This window comes from Geotrypetes seraphini, chromosome 2 (genome assembly GCF_902459505.1).
Source record: "Geotrypetes seraphini chromosome 2, aGeoSer1.1, whole genome shotgun sequence".
Taxonomy (NCBI): Eukaryota; Metazoa; Chordata; class Amphibia; order Gymnophiona; family Dermophiidae; genus Geotrypetes; species Geotrypetes seraphini.
In genome coordinates, this window is record NC_047085.1 from 408,244,154 (window position 1) to 408,261,079 (window position 16,926).

At 42.5% G+C, this 16,926-nt stretch overlaps 1 protein-coding gene across 1 annotated transcript in view; it reads left to right on the top strand.

The window, feature by feature from the left end:
* The window catches only part of VWDE (von Willebrand factor D and EGF domains), a 174,549-nt gene that overhangs the window by 47,420 nt on the left and 110,203 nt on the right, over positions 1-16,926 (top strand). The window contains 2 exon segments of the mRNA XM_033931003.1: positions 9,846-9,990; positions 16,189-16,403. Of these exon segments, the coding sequence (XP_033786894.1) occupies positions 9,846-9,990; positions 16,189-16,403 (360 nt within the window).

Here is a 16,926-nt window from a genome sequence, read left to right on the forward strand (position 1 = left end):
GTGGAGGTATTGCCCTATATGTTAAGGAAGGAATAGATTCTGTTGGAATGATTACAACAGACAGGAAAGAGAAGCTGGAGTCCCTCTGGATCAAAATTCCTGGTCACAATGGCGCAGATACAAAAATTGGCCTTTACTATCGTCCCCCAGGACAGGCGGAGGTCACTGACTCAGAAATGATGGAGGAAATCAAACAAGTATGCAAGACAGGCAATGTAGTTATATTGGGAGACTTCAATTTCCCAGGAATAGACTGGAAACTAGGAGCCTCCAACTGCGGCAAGGAGGCCAAGTTCCTGGAGGTGCTAGGGGATTGCTTCCTGGAGCAAATGGTAAAAGAGCCGACAAGAGGCGACGCCACCTTGGACTTGGTCCTAAATGGTCTCACCGGACCGATAACAGAAGTAGAAGTCGTGGTTCCACTGGGAACGAGTGATCACAATGTAATCAACTTTAAACTTGACATCGGGAAAGGGAAACATGCCAAAACCTTAACCACCACCTTAAACTTTAAAAAGGGTAAATACGATTGCATGAGAGCCATGGTAACAAAACGACTCGAGAAGATGGTGGACAAACTTGAAACAGTAGACCAGGCATGGTGCCTATTGAAAAATACTATTGCAGAAGCACAAGATCTCTACATTCCGAGGATTTCCAAAGATCGGAGAACTAAAGGCAAAGGAGAACCAGCATGGCTTACCATACAGGTGAAGGAAGCCATAAAAGAAAAGAAGGACTCTTTCAAAAAATGGAAATGCACGAAGACAACCGAAGCCTGGAACAAACATAAAGATGAACAGAAGAAATGTCACAAGGCGGTGAGGGATGCAAAACAGGACTATGAGGAAAAAATAGCCCGGGAGGCCAAAAACTTCAAGCCCTTCTTTAGATACGTGAAAGGGAAAAAACCTGCAAAAGAGGCAGTGGGACCCTTGGACGACATGGGAAGAAAAGGGTACATCAAGGAAGATAAACAAATCGCAGACAAACTAAATTCCTTCTTTGCGTCTGTCTTTACGAAGGAGGACACCTCAACAATACCTGAAGTGGAGAAACTGTTTACAGGAGAAATAAAGGACAGCCTCACCACAGTTGAAGTGAACTTAGATCAGATATACTACCAGATCGACAAACTTAAAAGTGACAAATCCCCTGGACCGGATGAAATTCACCCGAGAGTCTTGAAGGAATTGAAGGTCGAAATCGGAGAGTTACTGCAAAAACTTGCAAACCTGTCAATCAGAACTGGTCAGATACCAGACGACTGGAGGAAAGCGAATGTCACGCCAATTTTCAAAAAAGGATCGAGAGGAGAACCGGGCAACTATAGACCTGTGAGTCTTACATCTGTCCCCGGCAAGATGATTGAATCACTGATCAAGGATAGCATAGTTCAGCACTTGGACACACATGACTTGATGAAACCCAGTCAACATGGATTCAGGAAAGGGAAATCGTGTTTGACGAATTTACTCCAATTCTTTGAGACCGTGAACGAGCAAATTGATAGTGGAAAGCCGGTGGACATAATATACTTGGACTTCCAGAAAGCATTTGACAAAGTTCCACACAAAAGACTTCTTAGGAAACTACAAAGCCATGGCATAGAGGGAGATATACAAAGATGGATAGGCAAATGGCTGGAAAACAGGAAGCAGAGAGTGGGCATAAATGGGAAGTTCTCCGACTGGGAGAAAGTGACTAGTGGTGTACCCCAAGGCTCGGTACTTGGGCCGATCCTTTTTAATATTTATATCAATGACCTGGAAAACAGAACATCCAGTGAGATCATCAAGTTTGCAGACGACACAAAACTCTGCCGGGCAATCAGATCGCAGGAGGACAGTGAGGAACTCCAGAGCGACTTGTGTCGGTTAGAAAAATGGGCGGAGAAATGGCAGATGAAGTTCAACGTGGAGAAATGCAAGGTAATGCATTTAGGCAGTAAAAATAAGGAATACGAGTACAGAATGTCAGGTGCAACTCTGGGAAAAAGTGAACAAGAAAGGGATCTGGGTGTACTGATAGATAGGACCCTGAAGCCGTCGGCACAATGCGCGGCAGCGGCAAATAAGGCAAATAGAATGTTGGGCATGATAAAGAAAGGAATCTCGAGTAGATCGGAGAAAGTTATAATGCCGCTTTATAGGGCAATGGTCAGACCCCACTTGGAATACTGCGTCCAACATTGGTCTCCCTACTTAAAGAAGGATATAAAACTGCTGGAGAGGGTGCAGAGACGAGCAACTAAACTAGTGAAGGGTATGGAGAAACTGGAATATGAGGATCGACTTAAAACACTGGGATTGTTCTCCCTTGAGAAAAGGAGACTGCGTGGGGATATGATCGAAACCTTCAAAATACTGAAAGGAATCGACAAAATAGAGCAGAAAAAACTATTTACATTGTCCAATTTGACACGGACAAGAGGACATGAAATGAAGCTAAGGGGGGGCAAGTTCAGGACTAATATCAGGAAGTTCTGCTTCACACAGAGAGTGGTTGACATCTGGAATACTCTCCCAGGGGAGATTATTGCGGAATCGACAGTCCTAGGCTTCAAAAGCAAACTAGATGCATATCTCCTTGAGAGAGGCATATAAAGATATGGTTGGCTATAAAATAAGCCAGGTGTATACCTAGCAGGGCCTCCGCGTGTGCGGATCGCCGGACTTGATGGACCGAAGGTCTGATCCGGAGATGGCGCTTCTTATGTTCTTATGTTCTTATGATGGAAGGAGGGGATAAATAAAAGGAGGGCACATGATGGGGGAAAAGGATTGAGTTAGGGAAATACTGGAGTTAGGTGGTGAGCTGTAGGTAGACAGTAAAAAAGGAAATTGATGAGAGAGTAGTAATAACGTAATCTAAATAGATGCAGAAAATAAATTGAAAAGGAAAATGAGGGAAGAAAGGGATTGCAGAAGAGAGGTGTGGGAGAGGGAAGGAGAGGAAAGAGATGCCAGTCTAATGGGGGTGAAAGGAGAGATGGAAGGGGGAGGCATACAGTTTCTGGAAGGGGCATAGAAGGAGAGAAGATGCCATATAGGGGCAGAGAGATGGCTGACAGTGGATGGAAGGAAGAGAGTAACTAGAAGATGAGGAAAGCAGAAACCAGAGAAGACAAAGGAAGAAAAAAATTATTTATTTATTTATTGCTTTAGGAGACATGTGTCACTGTTTCTGTGGTGTTGCATTGTATGCAGAGTCCAGCTTCTTGCTGGTTCAATTTAACCTTTGTCTGTGTATTTCTATTTTATCCCCCCTTTTACAAAACTGTGGAGCATTTTTTAGCACCAGCTGTGGTGGTTGCAGCTCTGATGCTCAGAATTCTATGAGCGTCAGAGTTGTTACCACCGTGGCTAAAATCCACACTACAGTTTTGTAAAAGGTGGAGGGGTTAGTTTGTGATGACATATTCCATACTAGGCGAAGGTGTTTTCTGTGTTCTGTGTGTTCGAAAGACATGGTTTTCTGTTAGGATTGACGGTGTAGGATTGATCTGTACTAGTCTGGCTTGTTTAGTTTTACAATGGGTGTATTGATGTTGTACTGCTCACTGCATATGTAAGATGCTGCCTTTTCCTAGGTACTCATGTGTGACGTATGGCTTGTTACTAAAAATCATGTTTTTCGTACAAATGGGGGGGGGGGGGTGCCAAAAAATTATGGGCCCCGGGTGTCACATATGCTAGGTACGCCACTGTGAGCAAGTTACTTAATCCCCTAATTGACCCAGGTACATTAGGCAGATTGTGAGCCTGCCGGGACAGAAAGGGAAAAATGTTCGAGTACCTGAATGTAAACCACTTAGATTATAAGTGGTATATAAATAGTATAAATAAATAAGGAGGGAGCTAGATAGACTACCCTTTAAATCACTACGGGGCCCTTCTACTAAAGGGCATTAAGCCCATAACGCATGGTTAGTGCATGAGAAGAGGCTACTGAAGAAATATAGCAAAGCATTTTGCCTATTTGCATTACAAGTTTTTGAAATTATTTTTTGGAAGTTCCTGTACTCTCCAGCTAGCTCTTTATGATTAGAGTAACACAGAGTTAATGCGGGAGCATCTTGCACCTTCTAAATAGGAGTGCTCCCACAGTCCGTGCAGGAACTAAGGCCTTGAGCATGCGCACATGCTCAAGGCCCAGCGAACAGGAGGACAGATCTTCGGGGACCGGCACCGGCATGTCCTTTGCATTGGTGACGGTGCCGGGTGCCAGATGGGGGTTAAGTGATGTGTTCGGGTGGGTGATGGATACGGGGTGGATGTTGGATCGCGGCGGGGGGGGCGATGTGAGCGAGGGGATGCCGGATTGCGCGGGGGGTGCCGGATCGCGGGAGGAGGTGCTCGTACATCGAGGCAAACTCGGTTTGTGAGGTGCGGATTTTGCAAATGTTTTGCTCGCAAACCGGTGCACTCGTAAACCGAGGTACCACTGTATTAAAATGCAGTGAGCCCAGATTGTATTGTATTTATAGAAGGGCTCTGATGTGAAGCCTGATTTATAAAGTCAGATAGGCACATACCTGTCTTTATAAAATACTAACATAAGCGACAGGTATGGATCTTTATACCATCTAGAGGGCAAGGGTAAACATTTGTGCCAATAATTAAGTGTGTGCTCCTCGCAGACTTCATGCCATCACTTTTGCACTGAAAATAGATAAATAACACGCTTACATAAATCACTATGATGGATTCAAAAAATATTTTCTTATAACAAAGTTTTTATTATGCTTTCATATGTGGATAGGTTGTGTTCAGAGACATGGAGGAAAAAGGGGAACACAGTCCCCCAAAAAACCTCACCACCCAATCTTTGCAGAACCTCCACTTTGCAAGAATATAACACTGTGCTTTATAAAAGGAGCCCTAAGTCTGTCCCCATACGATTTATGACAAAAACCACTAACCAATTTTGTAGCAGCCCTGTGGACCGACTCCATCCTATTTATATCTTTTCGAAGGTGCAGTCTCCAAAATGATACACAGCATTCCAAATGGGGCCTCATAATGGCCATTCCTCTCCTTCCTGCCTTCGACCGTCACCTTTTCTATTTGTTTTGCAACTCTGAGTTCATCAGACACAGTCACCCCCAAGTCCCACTCTTCTTTCATACACAGAAGTATTTTACCTCCTATTCTGTATTATTCTTCTGGATTTTTGCAAACCAAGTGCATGACCTTGCATTTGTTTTGTTTTTTTTTTGCATTAAATCTTAATTGCCAGTTACCAGACCATTTTTCAGGCTTTGCCAGACCCCACCTCATGTTATTCACACCCTCTAGGATGTCTACCCTATTACAGAGCTTGGTATCAGTATCGTAGTAATGGGGGGAGGCAAGGGGAGGGACGGTCCGATCCAGGCGCCATCTTCCTCAGGGCACCGGTAATCCTCCTCCTCTCCGCATCCCTTTCCCACTCCTTTCCCTGCCCTGCACGCACTCCTTCCCATCCCCTGTACCTTTTTAACTTCCGCACAAGCAGGCACCAACTTACTGCCCGCATCGGCTTCGGCGTTCCCTCTGATGTCACTTCCGGGACCGACGCAGGCAGTAAGTTGGTGGCTGGTACAGGGAAAGGGCTCATGTGCAGCAGGAGGAGTGAGGAAGAGGATGAGGAAGGGGTGCCACCACCCCGGGCACCGCTCACCCTCGCTACGCTGCGGCTTGGATCATCCGCAAAAAGACAAACTTTGCCAAACAGTCTTTCTGCAATATCACTCACAATGATGTTAAAAAGAGCTGGCCCAAGGGCAGATCCCTGTGGCACTCCATTAACAACATCCTTTTCCTCCAAGCAAATCTATTTATCACTATCTAATCAAATCTTCCAACATACTTATACAGGCTTAAGGAAACAGATCAAAGAGGAAGGGGAAAGAAGGAGGGGAAGAGGATATGGAGAGATAAGAGGAGGGACTTAGACGTAGGGGATGCTATATAGTTAGTTAGTTATCAAAAAGGTGAGTCTTCAAGTTTTTTCTGAATCTAGTGTAGTTTGTCTCTTTCCTGATAGCATCTGGTAGGTCATTCCAGATTTTTACACCCAGATAGGTTAGCATAGAGTGGAAAATTTGTTTGTAGTGGAGGTATTTTGTGGATGGTAGGTTTAGTTGGACTCTGTTAAGGATTCTTTTTGATGTCATCCAAACATTAGAGAATAATTGGATGAGAGGGGCTGCTGAGCTTCCGTATAGGATCTGGTGTAGGATATATGACGATTTGAAGATTATTCGGGATGATATCGGGAGCCAATGTAGTTGCCTGATGAAGGTTGTGATTGAGTCAAATTTCTTTAATTTGTAGATTAGTCTAACGACTGTGTTCTGGATGAGTTGTAGTTTGTGGATAAGAGCGATGTTGATACCAAGGTAGGCGGAGTTGCAATAGTCCAGTTGGGGTAGGACCATCATCTGAACGAGCAAAGTGGTGTGGGTGGAAGTATGGCCTTGTGAGTCATAGTTGATGCATAGTGTAGATGGTCTTTTTACGAAGGTTAGATATTTGTGGTTCCATTGTTAGAGTGTTATCTAAGATGCAGCCTAGTACCTTGGTGGATTTTTCAATTATGAGAGTGATACCTGATGAAAGAGGGAGGTTATGTATGACATTCTGTTGTGCGGTGCGGAAACCAATGGCTTTGGTCTTAGTGGCATTCAGTTTCAACTTGTTGTTCGTTGCCCAGGTTTAAATTTTATCTATATTGTTTGAGATTTTTTCGGCAATATTGGGATGATTATTGGTTATGGGGATGAAGAGGAGGATGTCGTCGGTATACGATAGTATAGTTTCATCTTCCATTTTGATGTGTCCCAGCGAGCTCATGAATAGATTGAATAGGATTGGGGATAATGGGGAGCCTTGTGGGACACCATAGAGAGCCTTCCAGGGGTTGGAGTATGATTCTTGCTTTTTGACCATGTATTTGTGATTTTGTAGGAAGTCTGCAAACCATTTCAATACAGTTCCTGTTATTGCGATTTCTGAGAGTTTGGTTAGTAGCAATTGGTGGTCCACTGAGTCGAAGGCTGCGGAGCTATCAAATTGGAGTAAAATGGCCTGATGACCCGAGCTTAGCAATTGTTTGATTTTAGTGATTAAAGTGATGAGGAAGAGCTCGGTGTTGTGCTGTTTTCGGAAGCCATATTGGGATGTATGAAGGCAGGAGTGTTGCTCTATGTATGAGGCTAGCTGCTTGCTGACGTGGGACTCGAGGATTTTAGTGAGGATCGGATGCTATGGAAAGGTCTGCTTGTGTTGTTTTTGGTATAGGGGTTAAGGCTATTTTACCCATTTCTTTGGGTAGGTACCCTTGGTTTGAGGAACTATTTAGCAGGTTAGTGAGCCAGTTAATGATATGATGCGGAACTGCTGAAAGAAAGTAAGGAGGACAGTTGTCAAGGGGACTGCTTTGTAAGGCTTGTTTTGATATTAGTCTATTGGTTTCGGGGAAGGAAAGGTTAGTGAATGAAGACCAGATCTGCAAAGCACGTTGGAAAAAACTCTTGTAATAGAATAGACCTAACCATTCAAGCCCTTTAAAAAAAGAGTAAGAGCTTAAACAACTCTTTTCACCCTCTACCACCCTAAATTTCAATTCTGTACGCTCCTTATGATGTTTGTCTTTTTGTCCTTTAAGTGAAACATATATGTTTAAGGGGGACTGATAATCCTTTATATTTTAAAAATACTTTTTATGCCTGTATGCCATGTCAGGTTTCATTTGATCATTATATTTTTGTTCTGACCATGGCACGCCCCCTTGAAATCTCAACAAGTTCCACTTATCTTAATGTCATTGAGCAGAATATTCAGACTCAACCCTAGGCCAATTCTGAACAGTCTGCTGAATGATATTAACACCCCCCTCCCCCCACACACAAACACATACACACCTTTCATGAAGCCGCATAAGGCTTTTTTTTATCATCAGCAGAGGTGTTAAAAGCTCCAACTTTCATAGAATTCCTATGAGCATTGGAGCTAATGCTGCCTCGGCCGGCAATAAAAAGCCTAATGCGACTTCATAAAAGGGGGCCTAAGATAAGTGGAATCCCTTCAAATCTCTGCAACCCAAGCATCTGCATGTATGAACAGTTGCTTTCTGAACATAAATGTCCTTTTAAGGACAATCGGATGATCCTCTTCTTTTTCCCCCTCCTTCTGTTTTTTTTTTCCTTTTATGTTCTTTTCTTTTAAGATTGTAGTTCTATCCCTTTTTCCTTTTGTTTCTGTACATCCAATTTGTTATGTATCATTATACAATAAGCCCCTATGTTGTCTGTATTTGTTAATTTAATTATTTTTAATGTGCACCACCTAGAATTCAGATTAGATGTTATTATTATTATTATTATTATTATTAGGTTCTTATATCCCGCCATACCCAAAGAGTTCTAGGCGGTTTACATTCGTTACATTAGGATCCGGTCTGAACCCGGATTTACAAAAAAAATTTTCGGAATTGCAGGTAGCGCGGAAGGAGGCACAGGTTTATCGTAGTTGGGTTAGAGGATAAAATGGAGGGAGTGGGAAACAAGAAGAGGGGGGGGAGAGGGAGGTGGGGGATTTATCATAATAAAACCCTAAGCGTGCATGGACACTTCAAACGGCATGATCCCTGCCTCCGTGATTTGTGTTTCCATGGTGCCGCATGCACAGTACAGCATGCGACGCGTGCGGCGGTGGAGCCTGTGGCGTTTTGCAGCACGTGCAGCAGTTTCTTCAAATTTCTTCCAGTTAGAGCCTGCGTCGGACCCTGCCAGAGCTGCTTGATTTTTACAAGGTAGGTGGGAGAAGGGGGCTGGAGCTGAAGCGTCTCAGCACACGAGAAACAGACAGGCAGGGGGTAGCGAGAAATACAGACAGACACACAGAAAGACAGGGGGCCAGGGAGAGAGACAGAAATAAAGAAAGACAGACAGTGGCCAAGGAGAGAGAGAGAGACAGACAGACAGAAAGAAAGAAAGACAGACAGCGGCCAAGGAGAGAGACAGACAGAAAGAAAGAAAGACAGACAGCAGCCAAGGAGAGAGACAGAAAGAAAAAAAGAAAGACAGACAGACAGCGGCCAAAGAGAGAGAGAGACAGGAAGAAAGAAAGACAGACAGACAGAGGCCAAGGAGAGAGACAGAAAGAAAGACAGACAGCGGCCAAGGAGAGAGAAAGACAGAAAGAAAGACAGACAGACACATCTATTCTAGCACCTGTTAATGTAACGGGCTTAAACACTAGTTTTAAATAAACTTGGAAACTTGGAATTTGCTGTTTACACATACATCCATTCTGCATGGGCCCTTTCTGCTGTTTACATGCGCAGCTGCTTCTGCAATGACCTCCTTGAAGAAGAAAAAAATCCAATGAGTCTGCAGTAAGTGTTGAGCAACAGAAACCAAAAAAAGAGCTTATGTATTTGATGCAGGATTTTTATTTAAGTCAATAAAACGTTGTATAAAAAGTGGTCCACCTGTGTCCTAAAGAAACGAGGACCTAACACGGTCCATGTTTCGATCAACACATCTTCCTCAGGGGTCCAAAGTATTTCTTATTTGACGAGCATTGTGGAGCACCAAAACATGAAAACAAAGTCTGTGTGAATGCCGGAGCAAAGCTTGACACATAAATACTTGCTTCTTTTTAAGACATCTGAAATGTTGTGCACCAAAAATGAAAGCACCAAGTCTAGACCTCATCCATGTATTATTACACCGGCAATGGAGAAATTACCAGTTAATTGAAACCATATTTTATATTATTGCTTTAGTTCAGAATATGTGGGCTGCCAATGTATAAGTGTTCTGTTTTATATCTGCTTGTTCTTTCATGTGCCAGCTGTATTCTGAAGTCCTGACGATATCAGAGGATGGGAAAGATCACAGATTTACGATTGAGAGCACAGTGCCCATCCCTTGCTCAGAGGTCGGCCAATTTAACCACAAGTGCAAAATCTCACTAAAATTATACACACTGGATCAAGGTACTTTGGTAACTTAAACAAACAAGAGTAAACAATACAATTATTAACTCTACTTTGCATGTGTTCTTTTTGCATATATAAGAAAACTGTTCTGGGTTGATTTCTGAAAATAGGTCATTCTGTATGTTTTGTTTTTGTTTTATCATATGTTTGCAAAAGTGGCATGAACTTGGAATTTCTCAGTGCATTGGGGGTGTTACTTTCACATATTCTCATGCCATTTTCTTTTATAGGACTCCAGCTCAACCAAAATGTGCAACAAATTTTGAGGGGATTTAATCAGAGCAAATCCATATTTGAAATATGTCATGCAGTTTTGTGCTGTACTCATGATATGTTCAGTTATTTGTTATTGAGCTAATTTCAAAGAGCTTTCCTGTGGCTACAGTAGTTATTTTAGAAACCACATTCATGAACTGGATGTGCATAAATCGACTTTTAGATGTATATGTCACATATACATCTAAATTCTAATTTTAAAAAGCCACATCCAAATCATGAATACATTCATATTTTAAGGGAACATAGACTGGACATGTTTTGGGAGGGGGCAGCATACGATGAGAAAATCCATGTGCATTTCCCATTTCAGAAGCGGAATGCACATTCATGTCTACTGACGAGAGGTCACAGGGACAGAAATTTCACCTATCCCCCCATCCCCAATGGAATCTAACACATATCCACCCATACCTGGTAAGATCCATCCATCCTCATCCACACCCACAATTAATCTCCTCCATCCCTGTCCATACCTGCAGGAGTTGACACTATTATTTACTTTCACAAGGCCTCTGTTTCCTACAAATTCCAATAGCCTCTCAAGGTCTTTTGGATGGTATTTATTATTCAACCAATGAGTATTTCAAGCCTCAGTTTGGTGTTCCAGCTGCCTCTCTGGATTTTCCAAGTCTCATTCTAGCACTCCAATTGCCTCTCTGCATACACACCAAGCCATACCTGTGGGAATCCCTTGGCAAGTTCTTCCATATCTGCAGTATTCCCAGAAATTCCACAGAATTCCTGCAATCCCCACTCCTATTGGGCTCTCTACTACTGACCTCAATGATGCTGGGGATATCTAGTTACTCAGAGATTATAATGTACAACAATCTACTGTAGAGATGAAGGGAGGTCACCCCCTTAATAACCCAAAAGTTTTTGTCCCCTCTGAAAGCAATACTGGCAAATGTTATTGGATGCTGTAACATATTGGGGAGACATAGATATAGACATTTCTAAAATGACAGCCTTCTACTTGCATGTGCCGGCCTAAAATATTTTAGACATTGATGCTTATAAAATTGATACTCCCACCAAGCAAAACTGAAGCATACACATCTATTTCTGAATGCAATTTAGGACAGGCCTTATGTCGGAAAATCCTGCTCTAAAAGCAGAACTAGACACATCCTGCCCTAGATACAATAATAATAGCTTTATTTATATCCCGTCATACCTTTTTCAATTCAAGACGGTATACAATAAGAGATGCTGTAAGGACAGCAAGGTTACATCAGTTAGATTTGGGAAGGTCTCAAGTCCTATTTCTACATTCTATTTAAAATGAGTCTTTAAGGCCATGATTCGCAAAATGGCACCATTAGTTAGGCAGCGGTAGGCCCCCCTACCACCGCCTAACTTTAATTGGTTTAATTGGTTCAATCAGCAGAGTAATTGATTGTGCTGATTAAAAACCAATTAAAAAGCTGTTAAAAAAAATGGAGGCACCTAACGGTTTCTCCAAAAATGACATCATTGTCCCATCTAAGGAGGCGCCTTGTGGCACTTTAAGCCACTGTAGGCGTGGTTAATGCTGGAAGTGGCCTTAGGCACTGTTAGACACTAGAGAATGATACGGTGACAAAATTCATCACCGTTCCCGTCCCCGTGGATAACCGTGGAAAATAATCCCATGTCATTTTCTAGTGTCTATTTCAACCTCGATCCTTCTACACCAGAATTCTTCAAAGCAAAGCTTGCGGGTCAGTAGTTGTGGCCATTCATACTCTGATTCTTATGTGAGCCAAGGATAATGAAGCCATTGTGACATCACTGATGTGATTGGCTCTTAGGCACTGGTGGAATGAGGCATTATGATATCACAATATCTGCTCTGGATACCAGAGACTGTCATTCTGTAGTGTCTGTTTCAACCTCAGTCCTTCTACACCAGCAATTCTTCAAAGCAAAGCTTGCGGGTCAGTGGTTTGTGCCCAATATACTCTGATTCTTCCCTCTCTCCTTAAAGAATGACATGAAGATGGTTTCCCGCGGTTATCCGCGGGGACAGGAACGGTGATGAATTTTGTCACCGTGTCATTCTCTATTAGACACCTTCTTAGATGTAATTCATGTGAAAGGTGCTGGAAAAGTAGGCCTTTAAAGCCCTGGCCTGCATTTCTGGTGCCTTCCGCCTATCACATAGCCATGATTTTCCAAACAGCACCTTTGCATCGGGGCCACTTTTGAAGGCAGCTGCCGATAACGGTGCTATTTAGAGAATCTGGTCCTAAATGTATAAGCCTCCTATCTGTGAATTTTCAGTGGTACTATAGGGCTAATGCCACTGAAAACCATCCAGTTAGTGTCAGGGCAGAGCAAGAGTGTTTTACCCACCTATATGGATAGCTGAATATTGCTGAGATTTTTATAGTTGCTGGCGATTAGCACACTGCCAACTATCCATAAAGTGGCACTGAATCTATTTCTATGTCCAGACTTTCAATGTAACTTGCTATACACATGACTCTTAGTATTGTAGTGATAACCCTCCTAGAAAAGTCCAGACTTCTAATTTGTATACTTACTCCTGCTTTGTACTTCTCCTGGAAATGTCCAGACTATCAATTGTAACTTTCTATATACATGACTCTTAGTATTGTAACGCTCCTGGAAATGTCCAGACTACTAATTTGTAATCCGCTTAGAACCGCAAGGTACAAGCGGAATAGAAATCACTAATGTAATGTAATGTAATGTAATGTAATATTTCTATCTCTATTTATGTGCATTAAGATGTGGCATCCCTTACGGATGCACCCACCTCAGTATTTGGGTCCAACCGGTGTTGGTCTGAGGAATGTCACTCCATCTAGGACAGTAGTTCCTAACCCTGTCCTGGAGGACCACCAGCCAGTCAGGTTTTCAGGATAGTCCTAATGAATATGCATGGGGCAGATTTGCATGCCTGTCACCTTCATTATATGCGTTAACTGTTACTGCATGGTAAACAGTGTGATAAGTACTTAAAATAGATTAGTAACAGGACCCATTAGAGTGAATAAATTAGGGAAATCAAGGTTTCAATCCCGCTAGTACACCTTGTGATCTGAGCAAGTCATTTTACCTCCCATTGCCTTGGATACAAACATATTGTAATTCTTCCAGGGATAGGAAATACCTACTAGACCGAAATGTAATGGACCTTCAACTATAAAAAATGCATCAGTTAAAAAAAAAAAAAAAGAAAGAATACTATATATCCCAACTGCAAAGTTGTAAAAGCTTGACTGCTAATAGTATGTCTCTTATTGTCAAATCAGTTCTTAATAGCCAGAGCTGTACCAAACAGCAAATTTTACTATTCGGCTGAATATGAATAATAAAAAATATTGTTCAATCAAATATGAAACTGAATATGAATAATGGGTATTCAGCTTTAACATAACAATAATAAAAGAAGCAAGGTGAAATCAGAGATCAAGGGCTCCTTTTACTAGAAGCCTGGGCCAATCAGGTCTTAGGATTAGTGGGGATGGGCGGATCCACTATGCCTAAGGCCTTCTAGAGCCTGGGCCAATCAGGCCTTAGACTTAGTGGGGATGGGCCGGGAAGGGGCGGGCCCGTCTCATTTCGACGAGGCAGGCCTGTCGGCTGGACAGCAGCAAGACCCATCCAGCCGATCAACATTTAAAGGTTAGTTGGGGGAGGGAGGTTAGTTGGGAGGGAGGGTCGTTAGCATGGGGGGGTCCGGAGGGGGTCCGGCTTTCCGACAGGAGTTGTTGGCACCTCCTGCCAGCGATTACGAGTTGGGGAGGAGTGTTCCGGCAGGAGCGGTTCAGTGACCCTCCTGCCAGCGATCAGACAGGTGGCCGCTATACTTATCCCTTGCTGCGATAAGGTGTAGCGGCCGCGTTCTACTCATTAACCTGATTCTCTAACAGGTGTCTGTAACATGGACACCTGTTACAGAATCGGGGTTAGTGTAGGCCCGCTTTCTGTATAGGACACCTCTCCCGGGCAGTCCTATACAGAATCAGGGCCCTAAGTATCTTATTTCAGTTGAATACAAATAATGTATTTGGGGCACTATTCGGGGCGAATCAAACCGTATATGAATATCTGGTAAAGTCCTAATAACCTATTAACTTAGTAAATGATGGTAAAGACCTACAGTACATGGTCCATCAAGTCTGCCCGAACAACGGGTGTCGGTTACCCTTAACACTCAATGCAGGTTACACCCCTCTATGCCTGTGAAGATCATTTAATTTTGCTTTGATTCCATCCTCTTTCTAAATATAGATCCTCTGCATTTATCCCATGTATTTTTTTGAATTTTTGTCACAGTTTTTGTTCCTACCACCTCAGAGGGTATTTCAGGAATCAACCACCTTTTCTGGGTAAAATATTTTCTGACATTACTCCTAAGTCCACTACCTTGCAATCTCAGTTTATTTCCTCTAATTCTACTACTTTCCCATCTCTAAAAAAAATATTTGTATATTTAACACCTTTCAAACATCTGTATTGTATTTCTTCTTTTGTTTTAAGCTATCATGGGTAGAAAAAGTTCCTATTCTTGGTGGAATACTGTGACAGAGAAAAGGCAAAAGTCCGTGATACACCAAGGTTTCAGCCTTTTAACCATCGAACCTGACTATCCACCATGTTCAAATTTATTTATAATCCACTATCCCTTGACAGTTCAGAGCGGTTTACAGCAAAGAGGGTCTGCCAGACACAGATGAATTGCATCTTGGATTACATGAATTGCATGGCTGAAGTTCTTAAACAGATTTATCAAAGCAAATGCATTCCAAATTATATTATTTGTATGTATGTTCCTAGCTAGGTAGCCTGTCTCAGCCTGCATAAATTCCACTTTATAAAGAATCAAATGCTGCCCAAAAGCAAGCCACACATTATCACTAGCATAAAGTTATTGAGTTGGCATAGACCTTCCCCATTACCTACAGCTGACATTCCAGACCCATTAGTAATGGCTTTGACACATTATCACCTGGTGAATCACAAAGACCCTATCTTTTGGCCTTCAGGACTAACCTTCAAGCCTTCTATAATTGTGCTTATGCAACTAGCCATAGTTAACTTATCCCTTCACAACATTAAGGGCTCCTTTTACTAAGCTGCGATAGCGGTTTTAGCGCGCGCTTAGCATGCGCTAAATTGCCACGCGCGCTTGACGCTAACGCCAGCATTGAGCTGGCATTATCTAGCCACGTAGCGCGGGTTTAGCGCGTGTGGCAATTCTGCGCATGCTAAAATGCTATCGCAGATTAGTAAAAGGAGCCCTATCTGTCCTGATCTACGTCACCCCTAGATCTCTTCCTTATCAGTTTCCAATTTTTGTTCTCCTCAGTAATGTGTAGCTAATAAATTTCTGAACGCTAAATATATGATAGTTATTTTCTACACCTTTGATTCTCCTTCAGTTTTTGAAAGTACTTTCTTTTTATACCCTCTAATACAGGGGTGTCCAACCTGTGGTCCGAGGGCCGCATGCGGCCCCGTGAAGTATTTTGTGCGGCCCTGGTCAAGGGTGATGCAGTGTTTTCCTCTGCTGCCCCAGGGTGTTTACCATCTTGCCGGCTCCCTTCTTTGTCTTGCTGAAGCGTTTGAGCATTTGTGTGGCCCCAGAAACATTTTTTTCTGCCAATGCGGCCCAGGGAAGCCAAAAGGTTAGACACCCCTGCTCTAATAGGTCTATTCTATTACGGATATTTTATCTTTTGCATTCAAGCTTATTTTCCCCTCAAGTCCTTCTACACTATCTAGCTAACATGGCTAAAGACACTGATGGATGAACAAGTTAAATGTTGATTATTGCTTATGTAAATGCTGTGCTTTTATTGCATTAAGTAGCACTGGAATATACTGTTTTGTACTCTGAAAATGATGACCATTTCAAATTTGACTTTTTACTGTGTGTATTTTTCCCCCCCAATAAAACAGGAGACAAGCAGCAACACCTAAATTTGGCACTTTCTACTTGTCACGTGGATCTGTTCAGTGCACCCTGCCATAATGAAACCTGTAGTCAAGCTGTTCTTTATTTCACTGCTGTCACTGATTTTTCAAGAGATGGAGACAGAGTTTCTACAATTATGACTGATCCCATTGTTAGTGACTCTTTCCTGTGGAATGGCTACATCCCAAAGGGCATTCAGGTTGACAGTGCTTATAAAATACTGTACTTTTTTCTTTACATTGCTAGAAGTCAATATTCAAGCCAGCTGTCAATATTCAGTGAACTTAACTAGGAAGTATCACTTAATATCTACTCTGATCACCCTAGTATAATCTGGGTAGTGCCAAGAGGGACCTGGAGTGAAATTGGGGCTGACCTGAAAGTTATACAGGCATTGGCAATGTTCAATGCCAGTGCCCACATACCTAACCAGACAGATAGGAGGCATATGAGGTTCACCAAAAACCAGGATATCTAATGCTGGTACCCATGCTTAGCCCAACATTGAATATCGTCTAACTCAGAACATGGCTGTCAGCAGCTTAAAACTGTTGAATTTCACCCAGTTAATTTCTACTTTTGATTTTCAGCTTGGTCAGAATTGGTTCTCCTATTCATGTGGGCATCATAAACCTTGTAATTACCTAGATTATTTTTCTCCTGTGTTATATCCCCTCCTAACTCACTCAACCGAGGGACCAGAGAGTGTAGTTCCATTTGAA